This window comes from Capra hircus, chromosome 4, assembly GCF_001704415.2.
Source record: "Capra hircus breed San Clemente chromosome 4, ASM170441v1, whole genome shotgun sequence".
Classification (NCBI taxonomy): Eukaryota; Metazoa; Chordata; class Mammalia; order Artiodactyla; family Bovidae; genus Capra; species Capra hircus.
Window position 1 is genome coordinate 105,529,112 of NC_030811.1, and position 26,906 is coordinate 105,556,017.

At 41.0% G+C, this 26,906-nt stretch overlaps 1 protein-coding gene across 5 annotated transcripts in view; it reads left to right on the forward strand.

The window, feature by feature from the left end:
* The window catches only part of ASNS (asparagine synthetase (glutamine-hydrolyzing)), a 152,701-nt gene extending 132,690 nt beyond the window's left edge, over nucleotides 1–20,011 (forward strand). For all 5 annotated transcript variants that reach the window (XM_013963150.2, XM_018047384.1, XM_005678959.3 and 2 more), the window contains 11 exons: nucleotides 3,335–3,606; nucleotides 9,186–9,423; nucleotides 12,688–12,873; nucleotides 13,136–13,237; nucleotides 14,131–14,258; nucleotides 15,433–15,559; nucleotides 16,853–16,959; nucleotides 17,445–17,545; nucleotides 18,868–18,949; nucleotides 19,036–19,191; nucleotides 19,703–20,011. In XM_013963150.2, the coding sequence (XP_013818604.1) occupies nucleotides 3,358–3,606; nucleotides 9,186–9,423; nucleotides 12,688–12,873; nucleotides 13,136–13,237; nucleotides 14,131–14,258; nucleotides 15,433–15,559; nucleotides 16,853–16,959; nucleotides 17,445–17,545; nucleotides 18,868–18,949; nucleotides 19,036–19,191; nucleotides 19,703–19,912 (1,686 nt within the window). In that variant the 5' untranslated portion in view covers nucleotides 3,335–3,357 and the 3' untranslated portion in view covers nucleotides 19,913–20,011. The remainder of the gene's footprint in view (nucleotides 1–3,334; nucleotides 3,607–9,185; nucleotides 9,424–12,687; nucleotides 12,874–13,135; nucleotides 13,238–14,130; nucleotides 14,259–15,432; nucleotides 15,560–16,852; nucleotides 16,960–17,444; nucleotides 17,546–18,867; nucleotides 18,950–19,035; nucleotides 19,192–19,702) is intronic.

The window sequence follows — 26,906 nt, forward strand, 5'->3', positions numbered from 1 at the left end:
GGAACAGGTAACAGCAGTGGGAAAAAGCCTTGCCAAGTAGGATGTTTGCAAGTAAGACTGATTGCAATAAAAATAATTGGTGATAGTTTTAATTTGCTTTTCCTACTGAAGAAATGTGTGCTTTGCAATCATTTGTCATCCCTCTTTTCCCTCCAATTGAGTGCTTAAGTGTATTGCTATAGCACCATCAGTGGGATTCACTAAATAGCATTAAGAAGACTTAGGGGAATGATTCACTAATGACCTCATGTGATTTTCAAAGCACTTTCAGAGCCTGTTTTTCATTGGTATAGAGTCAGAGGTAGATGGCTTATTAATAGGCAACTCACTTAAACCACACTGAATTTTCCCAGTAAATCTCAAAGTAAATCCAAGCGTACCTAGTTAGTTGTGCTTTGCAGGTACTGCTTTTTGTCTTCAAATTGAAGGTGCATGGCAAGTCTGCATCGGCACCATCTTTCCCAACAGCATTTGCTCTTCTTGTCTGTCGCATTTTGGTAACTTAAGATTTTATTACCGAAATCTGTGACAAGTGATCTTTGAAGTTTCTATTGGAAAAAGCTTGCTACTTGCTGAAGATTCAGATGATGGTTAGCATTTTTTTTAGCAATATTTTAAAAATACAATATGTACATTGCTAGACATCATGCTATTGCACATTTAATAAATAGACTACACTATAGTGTAAATAAAACTTTTATATGCACTGGGAAACCAAAAAGTTCACGTGACTTGCTTTATTACAAGAACCAAACTGACAGTGTCTCAAAGGTGTTCTGTATCTGATTATAGGTATTTGGTCAAATGCCTGGAAGGGTCCACATAGAACATGTGATACTTCCTTTCCAAGTAGTTTTAATACAGTTTTCCATTAATTTGGTCTGGTCTCATGAAAAGGCCTAACAAGGCCATGGTTCTTTTGGCCTTTTGAAGATGAACCACATTGTTTTTCAGAGACACTGCTCTGTTTGTCCCACCTACTTTGGTTCATTTAAATACGAATGAAATGTCTTCAGAGGATTGTTCCAAGTGATTAATGTAACTTGAATATTTATATGCTTTTTGATGCCATTTATCTAGGCATTTGCTACAAATTTGCATTTAAAAAATACCAAAATAGTTTCCAAGAGTTCTAGATTTTTACCTGAGTAAAGTAACTGTTTGGAGTTGACAGCTGAGAACTGAATTTGAATAGAAAAGCAATTAACATTTGTATTTGTATAGGAAGTCCTTACTTGCTTCTTGGCCTGCAAAGACAGCCGCACGTGGGTTTCCAGAGATACTGCTCCGTTTGTCCAGGCTACTTTGTTTTCTTTCTGACCACGGTGGCTTTGAGACAGAAGTGTTTAAGAACAGTTTGGTCCTTTAGAACATTTTGATGGTGAACATTTTGTATCTCTGTCTACTTAAAAAAATTTTTTTTCTCATTAGGCTAGGATATCAGATAATAGTGCTTTCTCTTCTCTTTTTACAATTTGTTTGATAATATTTGAATAAATCACTTGGCGGCAAGCTAGAAGTAGTGAAATGTTTACAATACCTAGGTATGTTAATATTACACTTAGGCAGTATATACGATCATCTTTTCTACCCATTAAATGTCTGTTAAGACCAACCTAGACAGCATATTAAAAAGCAGACACATTACTCAGCCAATAAAAATCCGTCTAGTCAAAGCTATGGTTTTTCCAATAGTCATGTATGGATGTGAGAGTTGGACTATAAAGAAAGCTGAGTCCTGAAGAACTGATGCTTTTGAATTGTGGTTTTGGAGAAGACTCTTAAGTCCCTTGGACTGCAAGGAGATCCAACCAGTCCATCCTAAAGGAAATCAATCCTGAATATTCATGGGAAGGACTGATGCTGAAGCTGAAACTCCAATACTTTGGCCACCTGATGTGAAGAACTGACTCATTTGAAAAGACCCTGATGCTGGGAAAGATTGAAGGTGGGAGGAGAAGGGGATGACAGAGGATGAGATGGTTGGATGGCATCACTGACTTGGGACATGAATTTGAGTAAGCTCTGGGAGTTGGTAATGGACAGGGAAGCCTGGTGTACTGCAGTCCATGGGGTCGCAAAGAGTCAGACACGACTGAGCAATTGACCTGAACTGAACAGGTAAAGAGATGTATTTAGGGGACTTGCCTGGTAGTCCCTGGCAGTTAAGACTCCCAGACTGACTGCACAGGGTGTGGGTTTGATCTCTGGTTTTAGTTGTTGTTCAGTTGTTCAGTCCTGTCCAACTCTTGGTGACCTCATGGACTGCCGCACACCAGGCTTCCTGGTCCTTCACTGTCTCCTGGAGTTTGCTCAAACTCATGTCCATTGAGTTGATGATGCCATCCAACCATCTCATCCTCTGTTGCTCTCTTCTTCTGCCCTCAAACTTTCCCAGCATCAGGGTCTTTTCCAGGGAGTTGGCTCTTTGCATCAGATGGCCAAAGTATTAGAGCTTCAGCTTCAGCATCAGTCCTTCCAATGAATATTCAGGATTGATTTCCTTTAGGATGGACTGGTTGGATCTCCTTGCAGTCCAAGGAACTCTCAGGAGTCTTCTCCAGCACCACAATTCAAAAGTATCAATTCTTCAGCATTCAGCCCTCTTTATGGTCCAGCTCTCAACTTCTGTACATGACTAGTAGAAAAACCATAGCTTTGATTATATGGACCTTTGTCAGCAAACTGATGTTTCTGCTTTTTAATATGCTTTGTAGGTTTGTCAGCTATTCTTTCGAAGGAACAAGCGTCTCTTAATTTCATGGCTGGAATCTGCAGTGGGGGAACCAAGATCCTGCATGCCCATGGTGCAGCCAAATATATTGAATGAAAAATAAAAGAAAGAGAGATGCGTTTATTCTTGAGGCCTAAGAGGCAATCGTAGTATGCTGGAGCATCTCTTGGATTTTTCAGAGCTTTGGGGATTCTGGGATGAAGAGAGAAGACTAGGATCTCTGGGTGGGCTGGAGCCAGTCTGCATGTGTATCTGTGTCTTGGGTGTAAACCTAGGATAGAAAACAGAATGTGGCCTGAACACTGCTAGCTCTAGCTGACCAAGTCATAATGTCAGAGGGACGCAGGCTTTGACTAGGGGCTAAACTGCTGTATATTAATAGCCGGCTGGATGTAAAGGTCATTCATCTTTTCTGAATACTTGTAAGTAGATTAAATCATTCTCTTACCCTCTGTGCCTGCCAACCTACTGGTAAATTGTTGTGGATAAGATAACATATTTCATGCTTTGAAGTAGCTTATGCAAGTTTTGGGAATCGAGATTGAATGCAGACTTGGGTTGGATGTTGACTATTTAATTGGCCTGCTTTTATCTCCATAGAGAACCCGGAGCTTCATCGCACCATGTGCGGCATTTGGGCACTCTTTGGCAGCGATGACTGCCTTTCTGTTCAGTGTCTGAGTGCTATGAAGATTGCACACAGGGGTCCGGATGCATTCCGTTTTGAAAATGTTAATGGGTACACCAATTGCTGCTTTGGATTTCACCGGTTGGCGGTGGTTGACCAGCTGTTTGGAATGCAGCCAATTCGAGTGAAGAAATATCCTTACTTGTGGCTCTGTTACAACGGTGAAATCTACAACCACAAGAAGGTAAGCAGAATAAAACCAGAAGCTATCTGGATGTGATTAAGTGTCAGAGATAGTTGATTATAATAATTTTATTTTGTTTAATGTTTTTTACTTTTCAACCACTTCCCATGTTCATTCTCACTTGCTCCAATTATATATAGATAAACAGGGCACAGATGCACGAAGAGGTAGAATGACTTGGTCACCAAACAATAAATGAGGATTCCATTTCAGGTTTTTAGCTCTTAAGAATCTTTTTTTCCTATTATTAATTTGAATATTAATTATGACCTGTGTTAGGCACCAGGGCTACAGTAATAAATATGAGAGGTAGGTCTGCATACTACTGGAGTTTATTCTATTAAGGAGCAGACAAAAAAAATCATTGTGCGTATACTTGTGTTCTTGTGCGCTCAGTCATGTCCGACTCTTTGTGACCCCATGGACTGTAGCCCGCCAGGTTCCTCTGTCCATGGAATTTTCCAGGCAGGAATACTGGAGCAGGTTGCCATTTCCTTCTCCAGGGGATTGTCCTGATCCAGGGATTAAACCCGAATCTCACATCTCCTGCATTGGTTGGCGGGTTCTTTACCGGCTGAGCCATAGAAAGCCCCATACATATACTAAGCTTTATGAAAAAATGAATTTGGAGTTGATGGGTACGGGAGATCAGTTTCAGTACAGGTTTGTCAGAGAAGGCCTCTTGAGGAACTGTCATTTAAACTCAGACCTAATGGACAAGGGTGAACTAGCAGGGCTGGGAAGAGCATTTCGTGCAGAGCAAACAGCATGTGTAGAGCCCTGGGGTGTTCATAAGTGAACAACGGGCAGGTGGCCCAGATGGGCTTGGAGAGGTCGGGCAGGACCAGGACAAACAGAACAAGAAGACAGACAGTAGAATGTAATTCTAAGAGCAATGAGATTTGAAGATTTTAAGGCAGGGATAGAATGTAATATCTTGTGGGTGATCCTGCTGTCGACTAAAAAAATACGCGCAACCTAAAAGTTGAGAGTTAGGTTTTAGTCTCTGGGAACGTTAGGACAGTATCTCTGGTGACCCCTAGAGAGCCAATCCTGAGGAGCCAGGCTATATAAAAGTTTGCAGCAAGGGGCAGGTAATCTGAATAATAAAAGATGACTGTTAAGAGAAAACAAAATCTTTCACATGAGGAGGTTTAGGGATCTTCTATGTATGGGAAGATGCAAGTGTCCAGGCTTGCTGAAATCATTTCTTCCAGTATGCATCTAGCTATCTGGGGCCAATCCTGCTTTCTTTATTGTTCACATACTAATTCCTGGTTTACCTTTAGAGATGGCAAAAGTGGCCAATGGCCCACTCACCCACCCTCCCAGCTCCTCTGCACTTCCTGGAGAGAAAGTAGATGATGGCTCCCAAATAGCTGGCTTTGTTTCACCTGGGCTTGGAAATTTGCATGTGGAAAAGGCTTGTTTACTGTAGAGCATAAAATAGAAAACATTTCATTTCAGATTGCCCTTAAAGTGCTGTTGCGTAGTTGTCTTAATCAGAGCCAAGGGACAGACAGGTGGCCAGATGCAGTGGAGTGCAAGAAGGAAGCACTTAATCTGGTGAAAGCGTACTCTTAGAATGAGAATGGTGAGGGTGTGAAAATCCTGACCCGAGGAAGCCACATTTGCTAAGAGCACTGCAATATGGAATTATTTGGGGCTAGTGTTTCATAAGAAAATTTTGGATCTAAAATTGGCAAGTTATTTTTTGTTGCTTGCCTCCCCAACTGTGAATTTTGAAAATTTCACATTTATAGAAAATAACAGAATATAGAGCACCTGGATTGAATAACTGCTAATGCTTTGCCTTTTGGTTTCATCTCTCTGTCTGTACTACACAGACATTCAATTCTGGGCTTAATTACTTTAGAGTATACCTAGGTGGTATAGAATCTGCCTGCTAATGCAGGTGACATGGGCTCAATCCCTGGGTCAGGAAGATCCCCTGGAGAAGGGAATGGCAAACCCACTCCAGTATTCTTCCCTGGGATACCCCACGGACAGAGGAACCTGGTGGACTAGGGTCACAAAAGACTCAGACATGACTGAGCGACTAAACATCAACAGCAACAAAGACTGTGGCACTTTAAAATGTTTAAGCATTCATCTCCTAAGAAGGACACTCTTCTACTTTACACCAATACTATATATAACTCCTGAGAATTCATAATACCCTCCAATATTTAGTTCATAGTAAATTTCACCAGGTGTTCCAAGAATAGATTGATATTTATAGCCGTGTTTTGGTTTGACTCAGATTTCATTCAGGGTTTATACATTTGGTTGTGATGTTTCTCGGTACTTTTTGAGCCTTCGTGATATGTTCCCGTCATTCATGAGTCAGTCAGTTCTGTCGCTTAGTCGTGGCTGACTCTTTGTGACCCCATGAACTGCAGCATGCCAGGCCTCCCTGAGTATCACCAACTCCTGGAGTTTACTCAGACTCATGTCCATTGAGTCGGTGATGCCATCCAACCATCTCATCCTCTGTCGTCCCCTTCTCTTCCCACCTTCAATCTTTCCCAGCATCAGGGTCTTTTTAAATGAGTCACTTCTTTGCATGAGGTGGCCAAAGTATTGGAGTTTCAGCTTCAGCATCAGTCCTTCCAGTGAATATTCAGGATTGATTTCCTAGAGGGTGGACTTTCATTCGTGAGTAGGGATTTATATTTTAGTCATCCTCCGGTCATGTTTATCTCTAAACAACAGCTTTAGCCATTGTTTGTTGTCCACTTAGTTCACTTATAGGAATACTTCAAGGAAAATGCTTCTCATTTGAAGAATCATTACAGTTATTCAAGGCTTCCCAGGTGGCACTAGTGGTAAAGAGTCTGCCTGCCAAAGCAGGAGACGCAAGAGATGTGGGTTTGATTCTTGGGTTGGGAAGATCTCCTGGAGTAGGAAATGGCATCCAACTCCAGTATTCTTGCCTGGAAAATTCCATGGGCAGAGGATCCTGGCAGGCTGCAGTCCATGGGGTTACACAGAGTCAGACACAACTGAACAAGCTGAGCACAACAGGGGCTGTTGCCCACTACACGTACAAACACATGCACAGATAGTTACTTAACAAGTTCCTTTCTTGTATTTGGACTTCCCTGGTGGCTCAGATGGTAAAGCGTCTCCCTACAATGTGGGAGACCTGGGTTGGGTCCCTGGGTTGGGAAGATCCTCTGGAGAAGGCAATGGCACCCCACTCCAGTACTCTTGCCTGGAAAATCCCATGGACAGAGGAGCGTGGTAGCTTGCAGCTCATGGGGTCGCAAAGAGTCGGACTCAACTGAGTGACTTCACTCTCACTTTCACTTTCTTTTCTTGTACTTAATTAAGGCCTACTATACACCAGACATCATTTTCATGGTGCTTGGAAGTGAAATGGAACAGGAAAGGTAAAAATGGACTTTGAAACTAGTGGGAATAGAGGGAGGAAGCAGGTAAAACTTCCTTGCTGGGAAGTCCCTGGTGGTCCAGTGTTTAAGACTCTGTGCTTCCACTGAACAGACTGTGGGTTTGGTCCCTGGTCCAGGAACTAAGATCCCACATGCGAGAGGTGTGGCCACAAAACAAAACAAACAAACGAAAACCAACAAAAAAAACTTCCTTTCTAAGCCAAGTTAGTACCATATATGTGAGAATGCTAAGTTGTATCATAGCAGTAGTGGCCTGACTTTCCCCTTAAATGAGATAGGAAATGCCTAGCTTTCCTTGAACAACATAGCTGCTTTTGTGTATTTTGTGAACACGTTAAAAAGTTAAATATTTTGAAAACATTTTTTTCTTCTAAATTAGCCAAGTACATTGTATTTTCAGAAGCAGAGGAGTTCCATTGCTTCTACCCATCGTTCAGGTTATCCAATGCAAACAGCTAAAATCTGTCTAAAGAGTAGAACCGACATTTTAGGCTTATGTATGTAAAAAATTCTTCAGTGTAAGCTTCAAAGTCCCCCTTTTTTGATAAAAATAGAATTTACTGTAAAATATAGTCAGCAGTGTGTTGGGAGTGGATGGAGACCCATCAGAGAGAAGAATATGAGTGAAGGCTGGGCAGAGAGAAGGCCCTCTCGGAGGGGAGCACTTCAGAAAGCTGCAGCCAGCACGTCAAACGACAGTGTGATAGCTGGATGGTGGCAGGGTACTGGGGGCTTCAAGAGAGTGGGCAGTGTACATGTGAATCATGAACCAAAAAACTACCTGTGAGCTTTAGGCCAAAGAGCCGTGGTGATGGGGTGGTCGTGGAGGGTAGGTTGGAAGCTGTTGCTGGCTAAAAGTCATCAAGTGTTGTAGGCTCATTTATCCTGCAGGTACTTAAGCCCAGCAGGGTCAGCAGAAGACCCTCTGCAACCCCTACCTCCTTGTGACAGAGATCACCACACACAGTCTCTCAGAGCGGGGAGAGGCGACCAAGAGGTGACTTCATGGTCACTGAAAGTGGCCAGAGTCCATCTTTGGACAGTTCTGAGCTTTTAGGCAAAAGGTTAAGAAATTAAAGAGTGAGTGTGGTTGTGAAGCATGCTTTTCAGGTCATACAAGCATAGAGACTTCTTAAATTGTAAAAACATGTTCTAAGTGTTCAAATCTACCCAGCATTTCCATTTGATTTTGTTTATGTGAACCTCTTCTCTATTATCAGCCAAAAATATGAGTAAGTACAAAGAAAGAGGGACACACTGAGAACTTCGCACCCTCACGATTTACCAGTGGTAATGGAGAGCCACAGGAGTTTGGGCCTGATTTAATGAAACCCTCTCTACGTGTGGTGGGTGTGATGGTATCTTTGTTGTTCCCAAGGAGGAGGTGGATGAATAAAGCTTCAACATCATCATTTTGTCTGTCCCTGAGAAGTAGCTTTAATGGCTAATGTGGAAGAATGGGATGCTGTGGACCTCCCCAGGGCCAGCAACTTTGTTTTGGACTATTTGTCTCCATCATCATGATGGAATCGTCCATTGCTTTCTGTTTTCATAGGAAGTGTTTCAGAGGACACATTTTTAGTGTCATGACACCTGGACAGTCTATTTACTTAACTTACTTACTTATGTAAATACACATGTATTGGGTTTCCCCAGTGGCTCAGCAATAAAGAATCCTCCTGCCAATGCAGGAGATGTAGGTTTTTATCCCTGGGACAGGAAGATCCCCTGGAGAAGGGCATGGCAACCCACTCCAGTATTCTTGCTTTGGAAATCCCATGGACAGATGAGCCTGGCGGGCTACAGTCCAGGGGGTCACAGAAGAGTTGGACGTGACTTAGAGACTAAGCAACAACAATTACATATATGGTGTCTATATAATATCCATTTCCATCCCTCCATATAATACAGAGGTACATTATCTTTGTCTTCTATTTATCAGAATGCACCTAAAGTTCTCATGGGCTTAGCTTTATGTTACAATTTGATTCTGAGTTCAAACAAGCTATATTTTGATAATGGCATGATTCTTTTAAATCACATCACTAAGGTACACAAAATTATAGAGCACAAAAATGCTGAAGCAACTTTGCAATTAAAAAAAAAAATTTAGTGAAAGCACAGGATTCTGTAACATTTTCATTTTGCTATTGTTTCCTTAAGCTGCAACACCATTTTGAATTTGAATACCAGACCAAAGTGGATGGTGAAATAATCCTTCATCTCTATGACAAAGGAGGAATTGAACAAACAGTTTGTATGCTGGATGGAGTATTTGCGTTTATTTTGCTGGATACTGCCAATAAGAAAGTGTTCTTGGGCAGAGATACCTACGGAGTGCGACCTTTGTTTAAAGCCATGACAGAAGATGGGTTTTTGGCCGTGTGTTCAGAAGCTAAAGGTAACGATAGAGTTTTTCTGTGGTTTTTCATTATTGTCCTGATTCCGTGTTTTCTTCTAGACCATATTTACAAATCTAATCCAATCCATATATACAAATGGGGCAACCCAATTTTTTACAAGTGACTATGTTAGTCGTGGAGTTTCTAGGCCTCCTTTTATTTTTTAAACCACGGAGCTGGAGTCTCCTTTTTAGCACTTAAAATTCTGTGACCCTTACAGGATAGATCTGTAGTAAAGTCATATAATTTTTGCTGTGCTAATACGTTCTGCATCTGGTTTGGTCCCATGTGTGTTTCCAAGTTTCCCTGTGTCACATGGTGACAGGAAGGTTGGCCAACCCTGCAGTTACTGCACTGTGGTACCGTGCCAGGCTGTTCCACAAAGTCATTTTATTCAGCGCTTTTTAAACAGCTTTATTGGGGTATAATTTACATGCCATACAATTCATCCATTTGAAGGGTACAGTTGAGTGGTTTTTAGTATGTTCATAGATATCTGCAACCAACACTAGTCAATTTAGAATTTTGTTTTTTTATCATTTCAAAACTAAGCCTTGTACTCTTAAGCAGTCACTCCCCATCCCTTTATAGTCATTAAGCATTAAACTCCCTGTCCCCGTCTTCTTCCTCCTTCCCCACCCCCAGTCCCAGCCAACCGCCAGTCATTCTATGTGGATTTCCCTATTCTGGCCGTTACATACCAATGGAGTCATATCCTGTGTGGTCCTATAATGTTTCCAAGGTTTGTCTATGTTGTAACATGTTATCAGTACTTACTTCTTTTTATTTACGTTTTATGACCTGAAGATATTCCATTACCTGGATATACCACATTCTGTTCATCCACTGTTTATCCTTTTGTCAGTTGATGGACAATTGGCTTTTATGAATAATGTTTCCCTACATATTTGGGTACAAGTTTTTGTGTGGTTTCATTTTTCTTGGGTATATACCTAGGAGTGATCACATGATTTACTCTATGTTTATAAATAGCATTAAAAAGAATAAAATATTTGGAATAAATGTAACAGAAGTACAAAACTGCATGCTGAAAACTGTAAAACATTGTTGAAAGAAGATCTAAAGAAATTGGAAAGCATCCCATGATCATGGATTGAAAACTTACCATTATTAAGTTGGCACAGACTCCCCTAATGGATCTACACATTCAACATGATCTCTGTCAGTATCCCAGGTGATTACTTTGTAGAAATTGACAAGCTGACTCTGAAATCCTTAGGGAATTGCAAAGGATTCAGAATAACCGAAGCAATCTTGATAAAGAATAAAGTAGGAGGACTCTCCCTTCCTGACTTCAAAATGTACTACAAAGCAAGGGTAATCAGGACAGTATGGTACTAGCAGAAAGATAGACATATAGATCATAGAGCTAAGAGTCCAGAAGTGCATCCATACATCTGCAGTCAACTGATTGTCAGTTAGGGAATCAGGACCATTCAATGGACAAAGAATAGTCTTTTCAACAAATGATGTTGGGACAAGTTGACATATGCAAAAAAAAAAAAAACAGTTAAACCATTACCTCACACCATTTATAAAAATCAAAGTGGATCAAATTCTAAAATTTGATCACTAAAGTAAGCACTAAAACTTTACTGCTACTGCTAGGTCGCTTCAGTCATGTCTGACTCTGTGCGACCCCATAGACGGCAGCCCACCAGGCTCCCCCGTCCCTGGGATTCTCCAGGCAAGAACACTGGAGTGGGTTGCCATTTCCTTCTCCAATGCATGAAAGCGAAAAGTGAAAGTGAAGTCACTCAGTCATGTCTGATCCTCAGCAAGCCCATGGACTGCAGCCTTCCATGCTCCTCCGTCCATGGGATTATCCAGGCAGGAGTACTGGAGTGGGGTGCCATTGCCTTCTCCGACTAAAACTTTATAGTAAAACTAAAACTTTAGTAAGCACTGAAACTATAAAACTCAGGAGAAAGCATAGGGGTAAATCTTCATGACCTTCGATTTTGCAAAGATTTCTTTGATATGACACCAAAAGCACAAACAACAAGGGAAAAACAGATAAATCGGATTTCATCAAAATTAAACATTCTTGTACTTGAGAGGACACCATCAGGATAGTGAAAACTCAACCCACAGAATGGAAGAAAATACTTGTACATCATATTTATCATTTTTTGACAATAAAGTTGAGAAAGACAGTCACCGTTTATGTCCTAGCTAGACAGCAATGCCATGCTGAACTGTGACCTACCCCCTTGTCTGCTTTTTTGCTTCATTGTTTAAATCCTTTCTCACTTGATGTGATCATGCGAGAAAGAACAAGTACATACATTATTCACCCAAAGTGCTGTTGGGGAAGCCCAGCAAAGAGAACACAAGGGGAAAGTAGACTCTGATACCCTTGATACGGAATATAGTCTCACATCCAGTTTACCCTCTGAAATTTCTTGACTTGTAATTTATTTTTTACATCTCTAACTGCCCCTTTCTAAACAACGGGTCTCATCTGGGGCACTACAGCAGTTTTCCTTTCTCAGTGCTTCCAGAATAGACTATCTAAAACTCATTTGGTCCTGGTGCTTTAAATCGTAATTGCCCCTCAACTTCCGCAGGGGCTGTGTGCCTCACTTGAGGTTTCCTGGTGGGTGGTAGGATCTGGATCTCATTTGCTGTTTGAATTCCATACTACACAGTAGATTCCTGGGTTAACAAACTCAAATTGTACATCGTAAGTATTCTGTGTAGACAGGCTGTTACTATTTACAGTAAAACTTTAAATTATAACATTTAACTCTCACACAGTATGTAATAACTACATAAGGGATATCTGAGTTTAAAGCACCTTCACAGTGGATCATTTTGCTTATTAAAGGGCGGAGAACCATAGCTGTTCTTTTAAAAAATGACTCAGGGATGACAAATGACTGCCAGGGTATCGTAAAATTAAATTTCAAGTCCATCTTTTTGTTTAATAAATGTATCTTTTCTTTGCTTAGTAAAGAAAATTGATTTTTTAAAATCAGAAATTCCAGCTAGGGAGAAGAAATTAAACATTGGAGGTTTTCTTATTGCCTTAAATTATTAGAAATCAGTGTAATTTTTCTGTATATCTCTGTACACTATTACCTTTCTAGTAGGGTTTGAGGTAATTAAATTTTTCCTATTTTGCTTATGCAGTGAACATTGTATTTGTATTAAAAAGAGAAAATAAAGAGGAATTTAGACATGAAAGTTACATGAAGTATTATCCTCATTTGAATAAATTTATCTTTTTGATTTTGTAGGACTTGTTAACTTGAAGCACTCCATGACTCCTTTTTTAAAAGTGGAGCCTTTTTCGCCAGGACATTATGAAGTTTTGGACTTAAAGCCAAATGGCAAAGTAGCATCGGTGGAAATGGTGAAATACCATCACTGTAGAGACGAGCCTCTGCATGCCCTGTATGACAACGTGGAGAAACTCTTCCCAGGTGAGAGAGCAGATGCCCATCCACCTGCTCCCCACCTCTCGCCCTGAGCGTACAGGAAAACTGTGCTCTCACATCATTGAAATGACATCAGTTTGCAATCTGTTTCCTTTTTAACTTGAAGGTGATGACACACTGAAATTTGGCCTGCTTCACTGTTGAGCAAATGCCATCATGATAGAGGTGGATGATTGCATACCTGTTTCAATAAATAATTCAGCCCAGACCTTTCTGCAGCTATTTCATTTCCTTTATGTGTTAATAGGTTTTGAGATAGAAACTGTGAAGAGCAACCTCCGGATTCTTTTCGACAATGCCGTTAAGAAACGTTTGATGACGGACAGAAGGATTGGCTGCCTTTTATCAGGTGAAGTCAGCTTAAAAAAATCTAATTACACTTTATGCATATGTAATTTAAATGATTTATAACTATCCTGGAGGCTTAGACTATAAAATACTTATTACTTAAAATACTTACTATTGATTCAACCTTTCCTCCATTACAGGATGAAAAAGTTTTCTGTAAGTTGCTTTCAATATTCAAAATAATACAGCAACATAAAGTTATCCTATAATTGTATTGGCATGAGTGAGCTAGTAAACATGTTTTAGAATGTTCATGTCCTCCTCCTCCACAGTCTTGATGTAAGCCCTAGAGTGTGTAGTGTTTTTTGTTGGTGTTCAGTCACTCACTAAGTAGTGTCCAACTCTTTGCAGCCCCATGGACTGCAGCACACCAGGCTTCCCCTGTCATTCACTGTCTCCCGGAGTTTGCTCAAACTCATGTCCATTGAGTCCATGATGCCATCCAACCATCTCCTTCTGTGTTACCCTCTTCTCCTCTTGCCCTCAGTCTTGCCCAGCATCAGGGTCTTTTCCAATGAGTCAGCTCTTCGCGTCAGGTGGCCAAAGTATTGGAGCTTCAGCATCAGTCCTTCCAATGAATATTCAGGGTTGATTTCCTTTAGGATTGACTAGTTTGATTTCCTTCCTGTCCAAGGGACTCTCAAGAGTCTTCTCTAGCACCACAGTTCAAAAGCATCAATTCTTTGGCATAGTGGCTTTTAACCAGTTTGAGTACAGTTACTATTATGACAGGTTAACTGTTAGATTTTTCTTACTCAAGGTGATTTTCAGTTTATAAAACTTGGGGATTTTAAAGGCAAAACTCTAATCTTGGTGCTTAGGAGGAATGTAAATCATCTCTGCTTCTCTCTTAGGTAAGGCCCATGACCACTACACTTTCTGTCTTGCTCACAGGTGGCTTGGATTCCAGTTTGGTTGCTGCCACTCTATTGAAGCAGCTAAAAGAGGCCCAAGTACAGTACCCTCTCCAGACATTTGCGATTGGCATGGAAGACAGTCCCGATTTACTAGCTGCTAGAAAGGTAAGACACTGCCTCTTCCTGTTAGGTGGTTAAGACAGACTTGTTAATAATTGATGGTTGTATACTTTGCTGCTGTATTGACTTAGGTAATTGTTTTGAATTAAATATATTAAAATGGAATGAAACGCCTATTGAAAATCACTTGTGCTGTACACTGTATTTTGGGTACTTTTATCTTCTGTGGGCCACACAATCCTCATAAAACCCAATGATGGTAATCCTGTCCTTTGAAGAGTAAGGGCATAGTAGAGTGGTTAAGGCTAAGGCTTTGGAGCCTGATTGTTGGTTTCAAATCTTCACTTTAGCACACAGTCCCACACTCATGTAATGGGAGTTCTCATATCTACTGTGGCACAGTTTTGAGGTGAAAATTGCATAGTTCATATAAAGTGTGTGGGATAGAACCTAGCGTGTAGTAAGTACTTAGAATGTTAGCTGTTCTTGTTGCTTTTCAGTTTCTTTATAAGATACTATTTAGGACTGGGCAGAGAGAACGTTGTATGCATTCAGTGTGTGGCAGACCTGTTCCCACTCTGGAACTTCCATAGAGTGGATGACAAGGATCAAGAGTGGTGTGAAAGCCAGTTGACTGATGCTGAATGAATCCGCAAGAGCCAGAGAAAACTGAGGGGAGGGGCCATTTAGTTTAGAAGTAGCATTCTAGATGTAAACTGAGGCATTGCAGGAGGGCCAAAAGGAGATAAAATCAGCATGAGGGGAGTGAATGCCATGCTTGTTGGGGTGAAGTCTTGGAGAGAGAGGGCAGACAGGAGGTCTACCTCTTGTGGTCAGTGGAGGGCAGACACTGGGGGACACAGGGGAGCCAGACTAATGGGGCTTGTATGCAGTGGCCTGGAGAATCATTTCCCCTTACTGTGGTGGCCTGTGAAATCATTTCCTCTCAGTTTGTCTTACTTGTTTTCCACCATTGTTAATTCATGATGTGTTATGAACTACTGTTTCATTTTTGAGAGTTTTCCTTTTCTGGAACTTCCCTGGTGGTCTAGTAGTTAAGACTGAGCTTCCAAAGCAAGGGTCATGAGCTTGGTCCCTGGTCGGGGACCTAAGATCCCGCATACTATATGAAATGGCTGAAAAAAACCACAGTTTTTTCTTGAAAGATTAGTCCTTTTCTTTAAAAACCAGGCATATGCATATTTCTTTATGTAATCAGGTGGCAAATCATATTGGGAGCGAACACCATGAAGTCCTCTTTAACTCTGAGGAAGGCATTCAGGTCCTGGATGAAGTCATATTTTCCTTGGAAACTTATGATATTACAACAGTCCGTGCTTCAGTAGGTAAGGTATTTTATGATCCCCAAAAGATTTTAACACTGAAAAGAGTGTAAGGTTTAAAAGCTACTATTTCAAGCAGTTGTTTAAAGAACAATACTCATGAATGAACTCAGGTAAAAGTCCTGTGTCAGCAGTTGTTGAAGACAAAACATTTAAGAATTTCTTAATTCCTTAAGAATTAAGTATATATAGTTAAACTTCCACATTTTGGTATCACTATTTATAGTCCTTCAAAGAGTAGATGTGTAGTTTTCTGTACCCTCTTTCCCCCTGTTTTTCTATATAAAAGTTTGTTGGACTATACGTTCTAACTAGTTTCTGTAAGGAATCCTCGTTTTAGATATATTTTGGTAAATAGTCCATCAATAACTATTATTGTCTAGGAATAAATACTTGCTTTGCCCTGTGGGTACATACTGAGATCATAATTATATTCCAAATCAGACTGGCCAAATATTGCTGAGCTTCTAAACGCTATTGGCTTAGACACACCTCTCTTTTAAGGAACTCAGAATCCAAAAGGATTCCATTGCAAAGTTTAGAGTCTGGATTCTCATGCTTTAAACTTTGCAGTAACATCACTGGAGTGCTTCCTCTCCCAAAGGAGCAAAAATGATTTCTTGAAGGGCAAAAATCTTAGGTATGACTGTGGTTTCTGGCTTTCCAAAGTACTTAGATATACAATATTTCTGGTACTAATATTTCATTGGTGAAGGAGATTAGGGGAAAAGATCTAAAAAGTATCACTAGGGAGGTGATAATGAAAAAACCCAAGAACAAATACTAGTTTACAGGGCTGTGGAGCAGGACCAACCAGCATCTTTTAACATGCTTTGCTGTATTTGAAATACGCTGAATGGGGAGTAAGTATGAGGGAAGAAGCCCCAAATTAAAATTAAGCTACCAAAACCCCAACTTATTTTCATGTAGTGATACTAGTGTGACAGTTATCAAATTTAAGACATTTGAGTCATTGTTCAGCAGAATTTTTTTAGCGTTTTTAACATTGTTTAGCAAAATTTTCAGATAGACATCCTTGGTCTGAAAGCAGGAATATTTAAAAACCTATATATAAAATTATGAAAGGGCTATGTTATCACAGCAGTACAACTTTTAGATTAAGTACATATAAGTGGGTTGCACTGTAGATAAAAGGTCATTATTTTGCAAACTACTTCACAATAACAGAGTCTAAACTAATAGCAAAGCTTGCTGCCATTTTCAGAAACCAACTAAGAGGCATTTTTGGTAGAGGGTTATGTGGACATTAACAGTAATTTCTGTCTCTTGTTTAAGGTATGTACTTAATTTCTAAGTACATTCGGAAGAACACAGATAGCGTGGTGATCTTCTCTGGAGAAGGTTCAGATGAACTTACGCAGGGTTATATATATTTTCACAAGGTACGCATTCTCAAATGGAAGGATATTGGTCCTAGGGGAAGAAAAGTATGAATTATTTGACCACTTTCTCTTGTCTCTTTTTGATATAACAGTAACACTTGGAGTATTTTGTGAGGCATTTGAGAAAATCTGATACTGTCTGTATTTGTTTGGGTGAGAAAGAAGTCTTAATTGTGTCAGATAATACCCATCTTTTAAAAACTAGTTAACATAAGAATCCCATTTCTGGTATTTCTTAGTCCCCTGTTGTCTTACGGGCTTTGGACAACGTGAACCTGTCATTTTATCTATTGGTTCTAGCAGCCTTGGAGCGAGGGAAGGCACACTTCATAAAGCATTTACTTTCTTCCCTAAGCTTTGGTGTCTTTTTGTCTTACTCACCTTTAGAGTTGGAGTTGTGTGCAAGAATACAAAATAAGAAATTTCATGTACCAAAAGCAAAGCTTGAAGGGTGTATTTTTAACTTCAGCTCTGTTTGTAAACAGGCTCCTTCCCCGGAGAAAGCTGAGGAGGAGAGTGAGCGGCTTCTAAGGGAACTCTACTTGTTTGATGTTCTCCGAGCAGATCGAACTACTGCGGCCCATGGGTATCTTGATATTTTAGGAAGTGATTATAAAAATAACCTCAAAAAACAAAAGGCTTTCTTTTCATTTAGTATATGCTGAGAAGTATGCCTTTTATAGAAAAGATGAAGCTTGTCTCGTAGTGCAGAAGCAGTAAACTGAATCAGAGCGGTGTTGCCAGGCTGAGAGTACGTGGATAGGTGGTTTCAGGTGGAGTTTCTGTCTTGAAAACATAACATTCTGCCCACTTCTGGGCAGCTGAGAGGAAAGGCACTTGCAGCTCTTCGGGGTCTTTTTAAGAGAAATAAAGCTTATACAGCTTCATGTAGTTTAGTAAGCCTTTAGTGCTTGCTTGCCATGTCTGTTTGATGCTGTGGGGACCATGTAGGGGAGAGGGAAGTGAAGATGCAAGAGATTAATCAAGCTTATAAAATAGGTTTCTTTGGTATCATTTCTGATTATTGAAAGTTACCACTTTTTAAAGCTGGTCATTTAAAGACTCTTAACCGTATGTGATGGGGCTTCCCTGATGACTCAGTGGTAAAGAATCCCCCTGCCCAATGCTGGAGTGGCAGGTTCAATCCCCGGGTCAGAAAGATCCCCTGGAGAAGGAAATGGCAACCCACTACTCCAGCATTCTTGCCTGGGAAATCCCATGAACAGGGGAGCTTGGTTGGGTCCAGTCCATGAGGTCGCAAAAGAGCCAGGCACAACTTAGTGACTAAACAATAATAACAACTGTATGTGATAAACAGTCTCTTTTGGTTGCTTCTACCAAATCACACTTAGGTTAGAAAATAATAGGAGGTTGGAGAATGAACTGAATTCAGATGTTTTTATTACTAATTGATTAATAACATATTCAGTATAAATCAGTGGTTCATGGTGTTCTTCATCAGAGGTCACATCATCTGTTTTTTGAACCCTGGTTAGGACAGGTAGATAATAGCCACAGATTGGCGTCACAGTTTTTAATAGGATAATAGGTAGTCTCACCTAGAAAAAGCTATGACTCAGAAAAGTCTAGGCAAAGCCCATTCTTAATGTTCAGATCACTCATAATTCTTTTTCTGCTTTTTGAGATATTTAATAAATTACAGAAGGGAAAGTAAAAGTAATTATTCTCCAGTAGTTTGTTCACTCCCTAGACGACATAATACATATTTTGAGTGAAGGTTTTTGTACTCAAGCATTTAGTGTAGGGCAGTTATGTAGGACTGTAAAAATGACTTTATGATCTTACCATCATTTAGAGGCTGGGTGAATTCCTAGGAGACTAAAGCAGAATCAAAACTGGCAGGCACTAAAGATCCATTTTGATTTAGATTTCGTCTTCCTTTTTAAGCCTTGAATTGAGAGTCCCTTTCTTGGATCATCGCTTTTCTTCCTACTACTTGTCTCTGCCACCAGATATGAGAGTTCCCAAGGTGAGTAAATCAACTTAGTAAAAACTGTCCATTGATACTGGTCATATTTAGAACTTTTACTGATACTCCTTTCATTTTCATGTCAGAATGGGATAGAAAAGCATCTCCTGAGAGAGACATTTGAGGACTCCAATCTGATACCTAAAGAGATTCTCTGGCGACCAAAAGAAGCCTTCAGTGATGGAATAACCTCAGTTAAAAATTCCTGGTTTAGGATTTTACAGGACTATATTGAACATCAGGTATCATAAAAGTATATTTTATGGAATAAGACAATTGGATGCAAAGTTGTAATCACTGTTCATTTTGTATTTAATGTAAATGTTTTGTGACTGTAGGAGGGATTCCCTATAAATAATACTTCTTTTAAATTTCAAGGATTTTGTAAAAATTAAGTAGTATGAAGGATTATAAGTAGCATCTAGAATACAGAGAGGAGACTCAGTGGTCCCCTCTGACTTTTATCTTACATATTTTGGGGCACCTGTTGGGTGCCAGACTTACGCACAAAAGAATCAAACGCTTAGAGCCACCACTTTGGAGAACTATGCGTGTGAATGTTCCTGAAAGGTCACTGCAGCTATGTACAGTAGGGTATTTTAGCATTTTCTAAGGGATTAGAAGAGTCTCTCAGTATTCAGAGATGTCTTTTCTTTTTTTTGTTTGATTTTTGTTTTTGTGAAACCAGATTAAGTACATATATTTCTGTGCCATTTATAAGGCCATTTCACTTCTGTCCTGATTCTCTTGCAGGTTGATGACGCAGCGATGGCAAGCGCAGCCCAGAAATTTCCCATCAACACCCCCAAAACAAAAGAAGGCTATTACTACCGTCAGATCTTTGAAAACCACTACCCGGGTCGTGCCGACTGGCTGCCCCATTACTGGATGCCCAGGTGGACCAGCGCCACGGACCCTTCTGCCCGCACTCTGACCCACTACAAGGCCGCTGCCAAAGCTTAGGCACTCACTGAGCCCTGGAGTCAAAGTAATCATTTCTCCTCCTTGTGAAGGGTAGGGGTCTTGAGGATAGGAAGTGCAAAATAAAAGTCTTAAATCCGAGACTTTGCTATGATCATTTATATTCATACAGCCCCGTGACCAGAGGTAGCTAGAAAGTGAACAGCTTTTACTGTATCACAGGAAGGTAGAGAGTGAGATCGGAGAAGGGAAACCATCTGGTGGCTGGGAGACCTCACACAGCCTCTCCTGTAGAGGACTGCTGGGCCTCATGCCAGCAGGGCATCCTTATGGCCCTTGCCTCATCTGAGTGTGGTCCTCCTCTGGCTTCTTCCCTTGGTTCTCTCTGCACTCCCAACAGCTGGCTAGTTACGCTCTGGAGAGGTGAGTGACTTGTAAGACTTGGACAGCTCTGTTTTGTAAAATAGGTTGACTGGAAACTGCACAGCCTAAAAGCTGAGAATTATGTTTTATTAGGTGGAGTCTCTGACTTAAGCCCCGAAGACCGCCTCTCAGACTGCTCTGAGGGACCGCTCTAAAGAGGTAAGGGAAGGGGCAGGATATACAGGAGTTTCTGCAACAAAGGCCCAGTAGTCTGGCATATCAACAGATGACTAGTAGGGAAACCCAGGCATCTCAAGTTAATGAACGTAGCGCTTTTCCAGGTATGGGGACATGCAAGAGTCTGGCCTCACTGAAATGATTCCTTTGATGTGCACCTCAACTGTCAAGGGCCGATATCCTGCTTTTCTCCATCGTGAACCCCTCAGGGTATACAGTTGGGTGGCGGGTGGCTGATAGCTTAATGGCTACAACATCCTTTGTTTGCTGACACATCAGGCAACATTTTTCATCCACGGATAAGTAATTTACATTTTATTCTGTTGATCTGACATCCCTTCTGTAACTATTGTTGTAAATTGGGAGTCAGCAGGCCTTTTCAGGGCTAGACAGTAAATGTTTTAGGACTTACAGACCCCTGTTGGAGCTGTTCAGCTCTGCCACTATGGTGTAAAAGCAGCCACAGATGGTGTGGAAACTCGGGGGCAAGGCCATGATAGGCACACACATGGGCATGGCCGTGTTCTATTAAAACTTAGAAAAAGAAGCAGTGGGCTAGATTCAGCCCATAGGCCATAGTTTACCAAGCCCTGTTGTAGAGCCATGTATTTCTCATAAAAGGGAAAAGCATTCTGAACCCAGTTGGAGGAAGAGAAAATGTAACAATGAACAGGTCAATTTTCATTTGAATGCTCATTGATTGTTTAGGGACAGGATTGTGAAATCTATTTTAAAGGTGAGTTTAGTTATTAGAAATTTTTGAAGGAGAAACTCCTGGTGCATAGGTATATACAAGAATGCTTGATGGGAAGAGGGAGTACGCCAGGAATTTAGCCGGTAAGTTGGAAACTGAACACTGTTGAAGGTGAGCTATAGGCCTTTGCTTATTTTTACAGTCTTTAAAGATACTTTGACATAAATCGTGCCCATGTCATCTTAGGTCAGTCTCCCGAGGTAATAGAAGTAAAAGCAAAAAGAAACAAGTGGGACCTAATCAAACATACAAGCTTTCTGTACAGCAAAGAAAACCATAAAATGAAAAGATGACCTATGGAATGGGAGAAGATGTTTGCAAATGATGCAATGGTCAAGGGCCTAATTTCCAAAATAACAACCCAGTTGGAAAATGGGCAGAAGATCTAAATAGATATTTCTCCAAAGAAGACATCAGATGGCTAATGGGCAACACCGTTAATTATTAGAGAAATGCAAATAAAAACTGCAATGAGATATCACCTCACAGTGGTCAGAATGGCCAGTATTAAAAAGTCTGCAAATAACAGATGCTAGAGAGAGTGTAAAGGAAAGGAAACCCTTTTGGTGGGTTGGTGGGAATGTAAATTGGTGCAGCCACTATGGAGAACAGTATGGAGGTTCTTCAGTGAAAAATAGTTGCCATATGATCCAGTGATCCCACCCCAGGGCATATATTTGAAGAAAACTCTACTTCAAAAATATGCATGCATCCTAATGTTCAAAGCAGCACTATTTACAATAGCCAAAACATGGAAACAACCTAAATGCCCATCAACAGATGAATGGATAAAGATGTGGTATACAAACACACACACTGGAATATTCAGTTCAGTTCAGTTGCTCAGTTGTGTCCAACTCTCTGTGATCCCATGGACTGCGGTACACCAGGCTTCCTTGTCCATCACCAGCTCCCAGAGCTTACTCAAACTCATGTCCATCCAGTTGGTGATGCCATCCAACCCTCTCATCCTCTGTCATCCCCTTCTCCTCCCGCCTTCAGTCTTTCCCAGCATCAGGGTCTTTTCAAATGAGTCAGCTCTTTGTATCAGGTGGCCAAAGTATTGGCGTTTCAGCTTTAGCATCAGTCCTTCCAGTGAATATTCAGGACTGATTTCCTCTAGGATGGACTGGTTGGATCTCCTTGCAGCCCAAGGGACTCTCAAGAGTCTTCTCCAACACCACAGTTCAAAAGCATCAATTCTTCGGCGCTCAGCTTTCTTTATAGTCCAACACTCATATCCATACATGACTATTGGAAAAACCAAAGCTTTGACTAGATGGACCTTTAGCAAAGTAATGTGTCTGCTTTTTAGGTTGGTCTAGGTTGGTCATAACTTTACTTCCAAGGAGCAAGCCTCTTAATTTCATGGTTGCAGTCACCATCTGCAGTGATTTTGGAGCCCAAGAAAATGAAGTCTGTCTCTTGTTTCCAATGTTTCCCCATCTTTTTGCCACGAAGTGATGGGACCAGATGCCATGATCTTAGTTTTCTGAATGTTGAGTTTTAAGTCAACTTTTTCACTCTCCTCTTTCACTTTCATTAAGAGGCTCTTTAGTTCTTGCTTTCTGCCATCAGGGTGGTGACATCTGCATATCTGAGGCTATTGATTTTTCTCTCGGTAATCTTAATCCCAATTTACGCTTCATCCAGTCCAGCATTTCTCATGATATGCTCTGCATATAAGTTAAATAAGCAAGGTGACAATATACAGCCTTGACATACTCCTTTTCTGATTTGGAACCAGTCCATTGTTCCATGTCCAGTTCTAACTGTAGCTTCTTGACCTGCATACAGATTTCTCTGTGTGTCTACACACACACATATATATGTATGCAAATATGAGAATGTATATTCTCATACATACATATGTGAGAGGTTGCCTTAGTTTGGCCTGAAGTCTGATAGATCCTTGGAGGAGGGTCCTCAGGAGGAAAAGGCAGCCACAGGAGGCAGTTCCATATGGCTGTAAATCTGTGCAGTGGATAAACCACAACATCAGGCACATACCTACCAACTGGTCTAGTATAAATACTTTATTGCATTAGCTCGCTCAGTGAGTTCACCTTTACTCTGAGGAAGAGGGGAAGATTTTGTTTTCTGAAGCGGCTACAGCAGTATTTCTAGACCCACAGACTGCCAGAGCCTTGCTGTGCCTCTCAAGAGGCAGCCTTTTTCCCATCATCATGAGCCTGGGCAGAAGTTTATGAGCACCTTGACTGGTAGAATCAATTAGTAAGTCACTTATGAGATGAGGTCACACAAGGCATTTCGCCTCTGCTTTTTTCTCTAGATGTGCGTTGTAAGCAATCCCGGCCACATGGAGAGGCTGTGTGTAAGTTAGGGCTGTCCCAGCCACCGTCTCAGTCAGAGTCCATCACCAGGTGTGGGTTGAGTGAACCTTCAGATGATTTCAGCTCCTAGTCTGGGCCTGCCAGCTGAGACCTCAGTTGTGGGGAGCAAAATAAGCCATCTATGCTGTGCTCTGTGCAAATTCGTGACTGATCAGTCTGTGAGCCTAGTAAATGGTCATTGGACACGATTACACTTTGAGAAGTTTTCCTACACACAGTAGCTGAACAGGTAAGCCCCATTATCTCTATTTGACAAAGGTTGTCACTTACCCAGGGCTTCCCAGGTGGCGCTAGTAAAGAATCCACCTGCCAATGCCAGAGACAGGGGAGGAGGATTCGATCCCTGGGTAGGGAAGATCCCCTGGGATCTTCAGGAAATGGAAACCCACTCCAGTTTTCTTGCCTGGAAAATCCCATGGACAGAGGAGCCTGGTGAACTACAGTCCATGGGACCACAAAGAGTCTCACACAACTAAGCGACTGAGCGCACATGTGCGTGCACACACACACAAACGTACATCACTTGCCAAAATCATTCAGATAATTACTAAGTGATGAAGTCCCAAGTTAGCCAGACAGATTGGCTCCAGAGGCTTGTGGTGTTCTTTCCTGACGATCCTCCCATTGCCAGCATGAAACTACAGCCTGGCTCTCTGCTGTGAATTAGGAACTAGGGGAAAGGGCCTCCTTGGGCTTGAGTTGGGAGCAAGAGCAGGGAGAGTTGGGTTCCTTCCCAGGGCAGCACAGTGATGATAATCATTTTCTATAAAGGGTTAGATGATGAGAAAACAATCCAAATTTTCAGTGCATTTCAATAACAAATGTTATTTCTTGCTCAAATTGTATGTTAATCTGGGCCTCTGGTGGGCTCTGCTCAGTGTTGGAGGGTCATATCATTCTGGGATCCAGCTGATGGAAATACAATTTGACTAACACTTCCATGAACAGCAAAGCAGGGGATAAAGACTGGTGAGTCATGTGCCACAGCTTAAATCTTCCACCCTGCAGGGACACATCACTCTTCACAGGTCAAAGCAAGTCATGCAGTTACTCCTAACTTCAAGATTGCACCTGCTAGAAAGGGAAGTCAAATATTTTTGAACAGTATTAACTCCCCAAATCCACCCTTCAGTCACCAAATACTCAGTTCCTACACGCTCTCATTCCTACACACAAAATATACTCATCTTTCAAGAGTGACAATAAAAAATTCCATCTTATCCTGGCCACATGCCCAGAGTTGCGGATTACTGGGTGACAGACTGAAGTGCAAGGTGGCACCTCCTCATGAACTTATAAGAAAAGTTACCTGTTCCCCATCTGTTCAATATATAACAGAAGAGCAGTAACAGAATAACAAAACATATATACTATTTGAAAAGGGTGTAATGGGAGAGGTATATGCTATGGCGCTCGTCCACATTCTCTAGATGAGCGTGGTGCTGCGGTGTTATGTCATATGCCCCAGTTAGTGTAGCTAACTGGTAGTCAGAGTGAGGTATTTGATCCCAAGTTCCAGAATTTTAGGGCCTTTGAGCTTAACCCCTTCTCTGTGTTACCCTTCAAAGACTTAGAGTATACAATATAATTATGTGCATGGCAAACTTCCATAATTTTTCTCTAATTCTGTATTTCAAATGGGATTATGTATTCCATTTAATGGATAGCTTGTAAGTTATTTAACATATCTACTAATTTAAGCATGGGAGAATTTCTTTTTAAAAATTTTGAAGAAACTTTGTAATGAACACAAAGAAACACACACTTAGTTCAATTTAGATTTTATGTGATTTAGGTCTTATGTGAACTCTTACCTAATCTGAGACCGTAGCTAGCCAGTAAATGGAGGTCAGAAATTAATTTATAGTCCTTTTTGCAACTTGGAGAAGTTTTAGTAATGCTAAGGAAAAATTCAAACTTCAATCGTAAGTTTATCTTAGAAATTGGTTGTTGCTGTATAACATATTTCATTTCTGAAGGCCGCCGCTGCTGCTGCTGCTGAGTCATGTCAGTCGTGTCTGACTCTGTGTGACCCGATAGACCAGGCTCCTCTGTCCGTGGGACTCTCCAGGCCAGAACACTGGAGTGGGTTGCGGTTTCCTCCTCCCTTCTGAAGGCTGACATAGCACAGGAACCACAAGGTGGCAGCCGAGACACACAGTTTTCCCTCCCGACAGTTTCATGAATTTCTCAGATGCAGGGATGTGGACAGACTTTCATACCAAATTTGAGAGAGAACATCTTCTTTTCATGAAATAAACCCCAGCACAGAAGCACCATAGTTTGTTATAGGTAATAAGTGAGCAGTTTTAGGCCATTATAAGCGCTATATATATATATATATATACACACATATATTTTTCCCCCCTAAACCTTCTATCTCCTCCTCTTTGATCCACCATCCTAAACACACCTGTACAAAGTGTGTTCTTAAAAGATAAGATCTCTCATATCCAAAGGTAAGAAAGAATGTGGACAACCCCATCTGCTTTTATCTGCCTTTTGAGCAATCAGATGTACACAAACCATCATTTGTATAATCATCCACACTAGCAAGCTCTGCCTCGTGTCAGTTTATTGTAATTCAGCTTAAAGACAAAACCTTGTACTGAGCACTCTTTACCCATAACACCACCTAACCTGTACTGGTGACTCACTGTGAGCCTAGCCCTGATCTAAAACCATGGTAGGTCTCTATAACAACCCTGAGAGGTACCCACTATTGCTGCTGGATTTTATGGATGAAGAAATGGAATGTACGAGCAGCCCAGACATTGAAAGAGAAGGTGGTTAACTCGTGGCCAATGAAATTGTCTGTCAATTATAATGGATGCCAAAGAACAGACTTGTATACTAATAAGGCAATTTTTATTTGGGGATGTATGACCCGTGGAAACTTGTTGAGCCCCCCAATACAATGGTCATCATCCTTTATAATTTATGAGGTTAAGCTCATCAGCAGAGGTTTTAGTGAGGATGTTAGAAGTTCTGGAGCCGGAGATTTGAAAGTGGAAGGTTAGGGGAGAGCCCTGGGTTTGTCTTGGTTTGTTTCTAGGAGTGAGAAGGAAACACAGTATAAAAGAATGACTCATAATTGGGTAAAGTGGCAGGTTTTTTGAAGCTATGCATCAGTTGATCAGATCAAATTTTATGGGCTACTGATTTGGGATTTTTGTTGAAACACATTGAACACAACGTTATATCAATCCAATTGTTATCCCCAGACGGAGCCATGTTCTACTATATTTGGTACAGGAGTGCCAATTGTTATCCCCAGATAGAGCTATGTTCTACTCTATTAGGTCCAGGGGTGGTCTGGGTTGTGTGG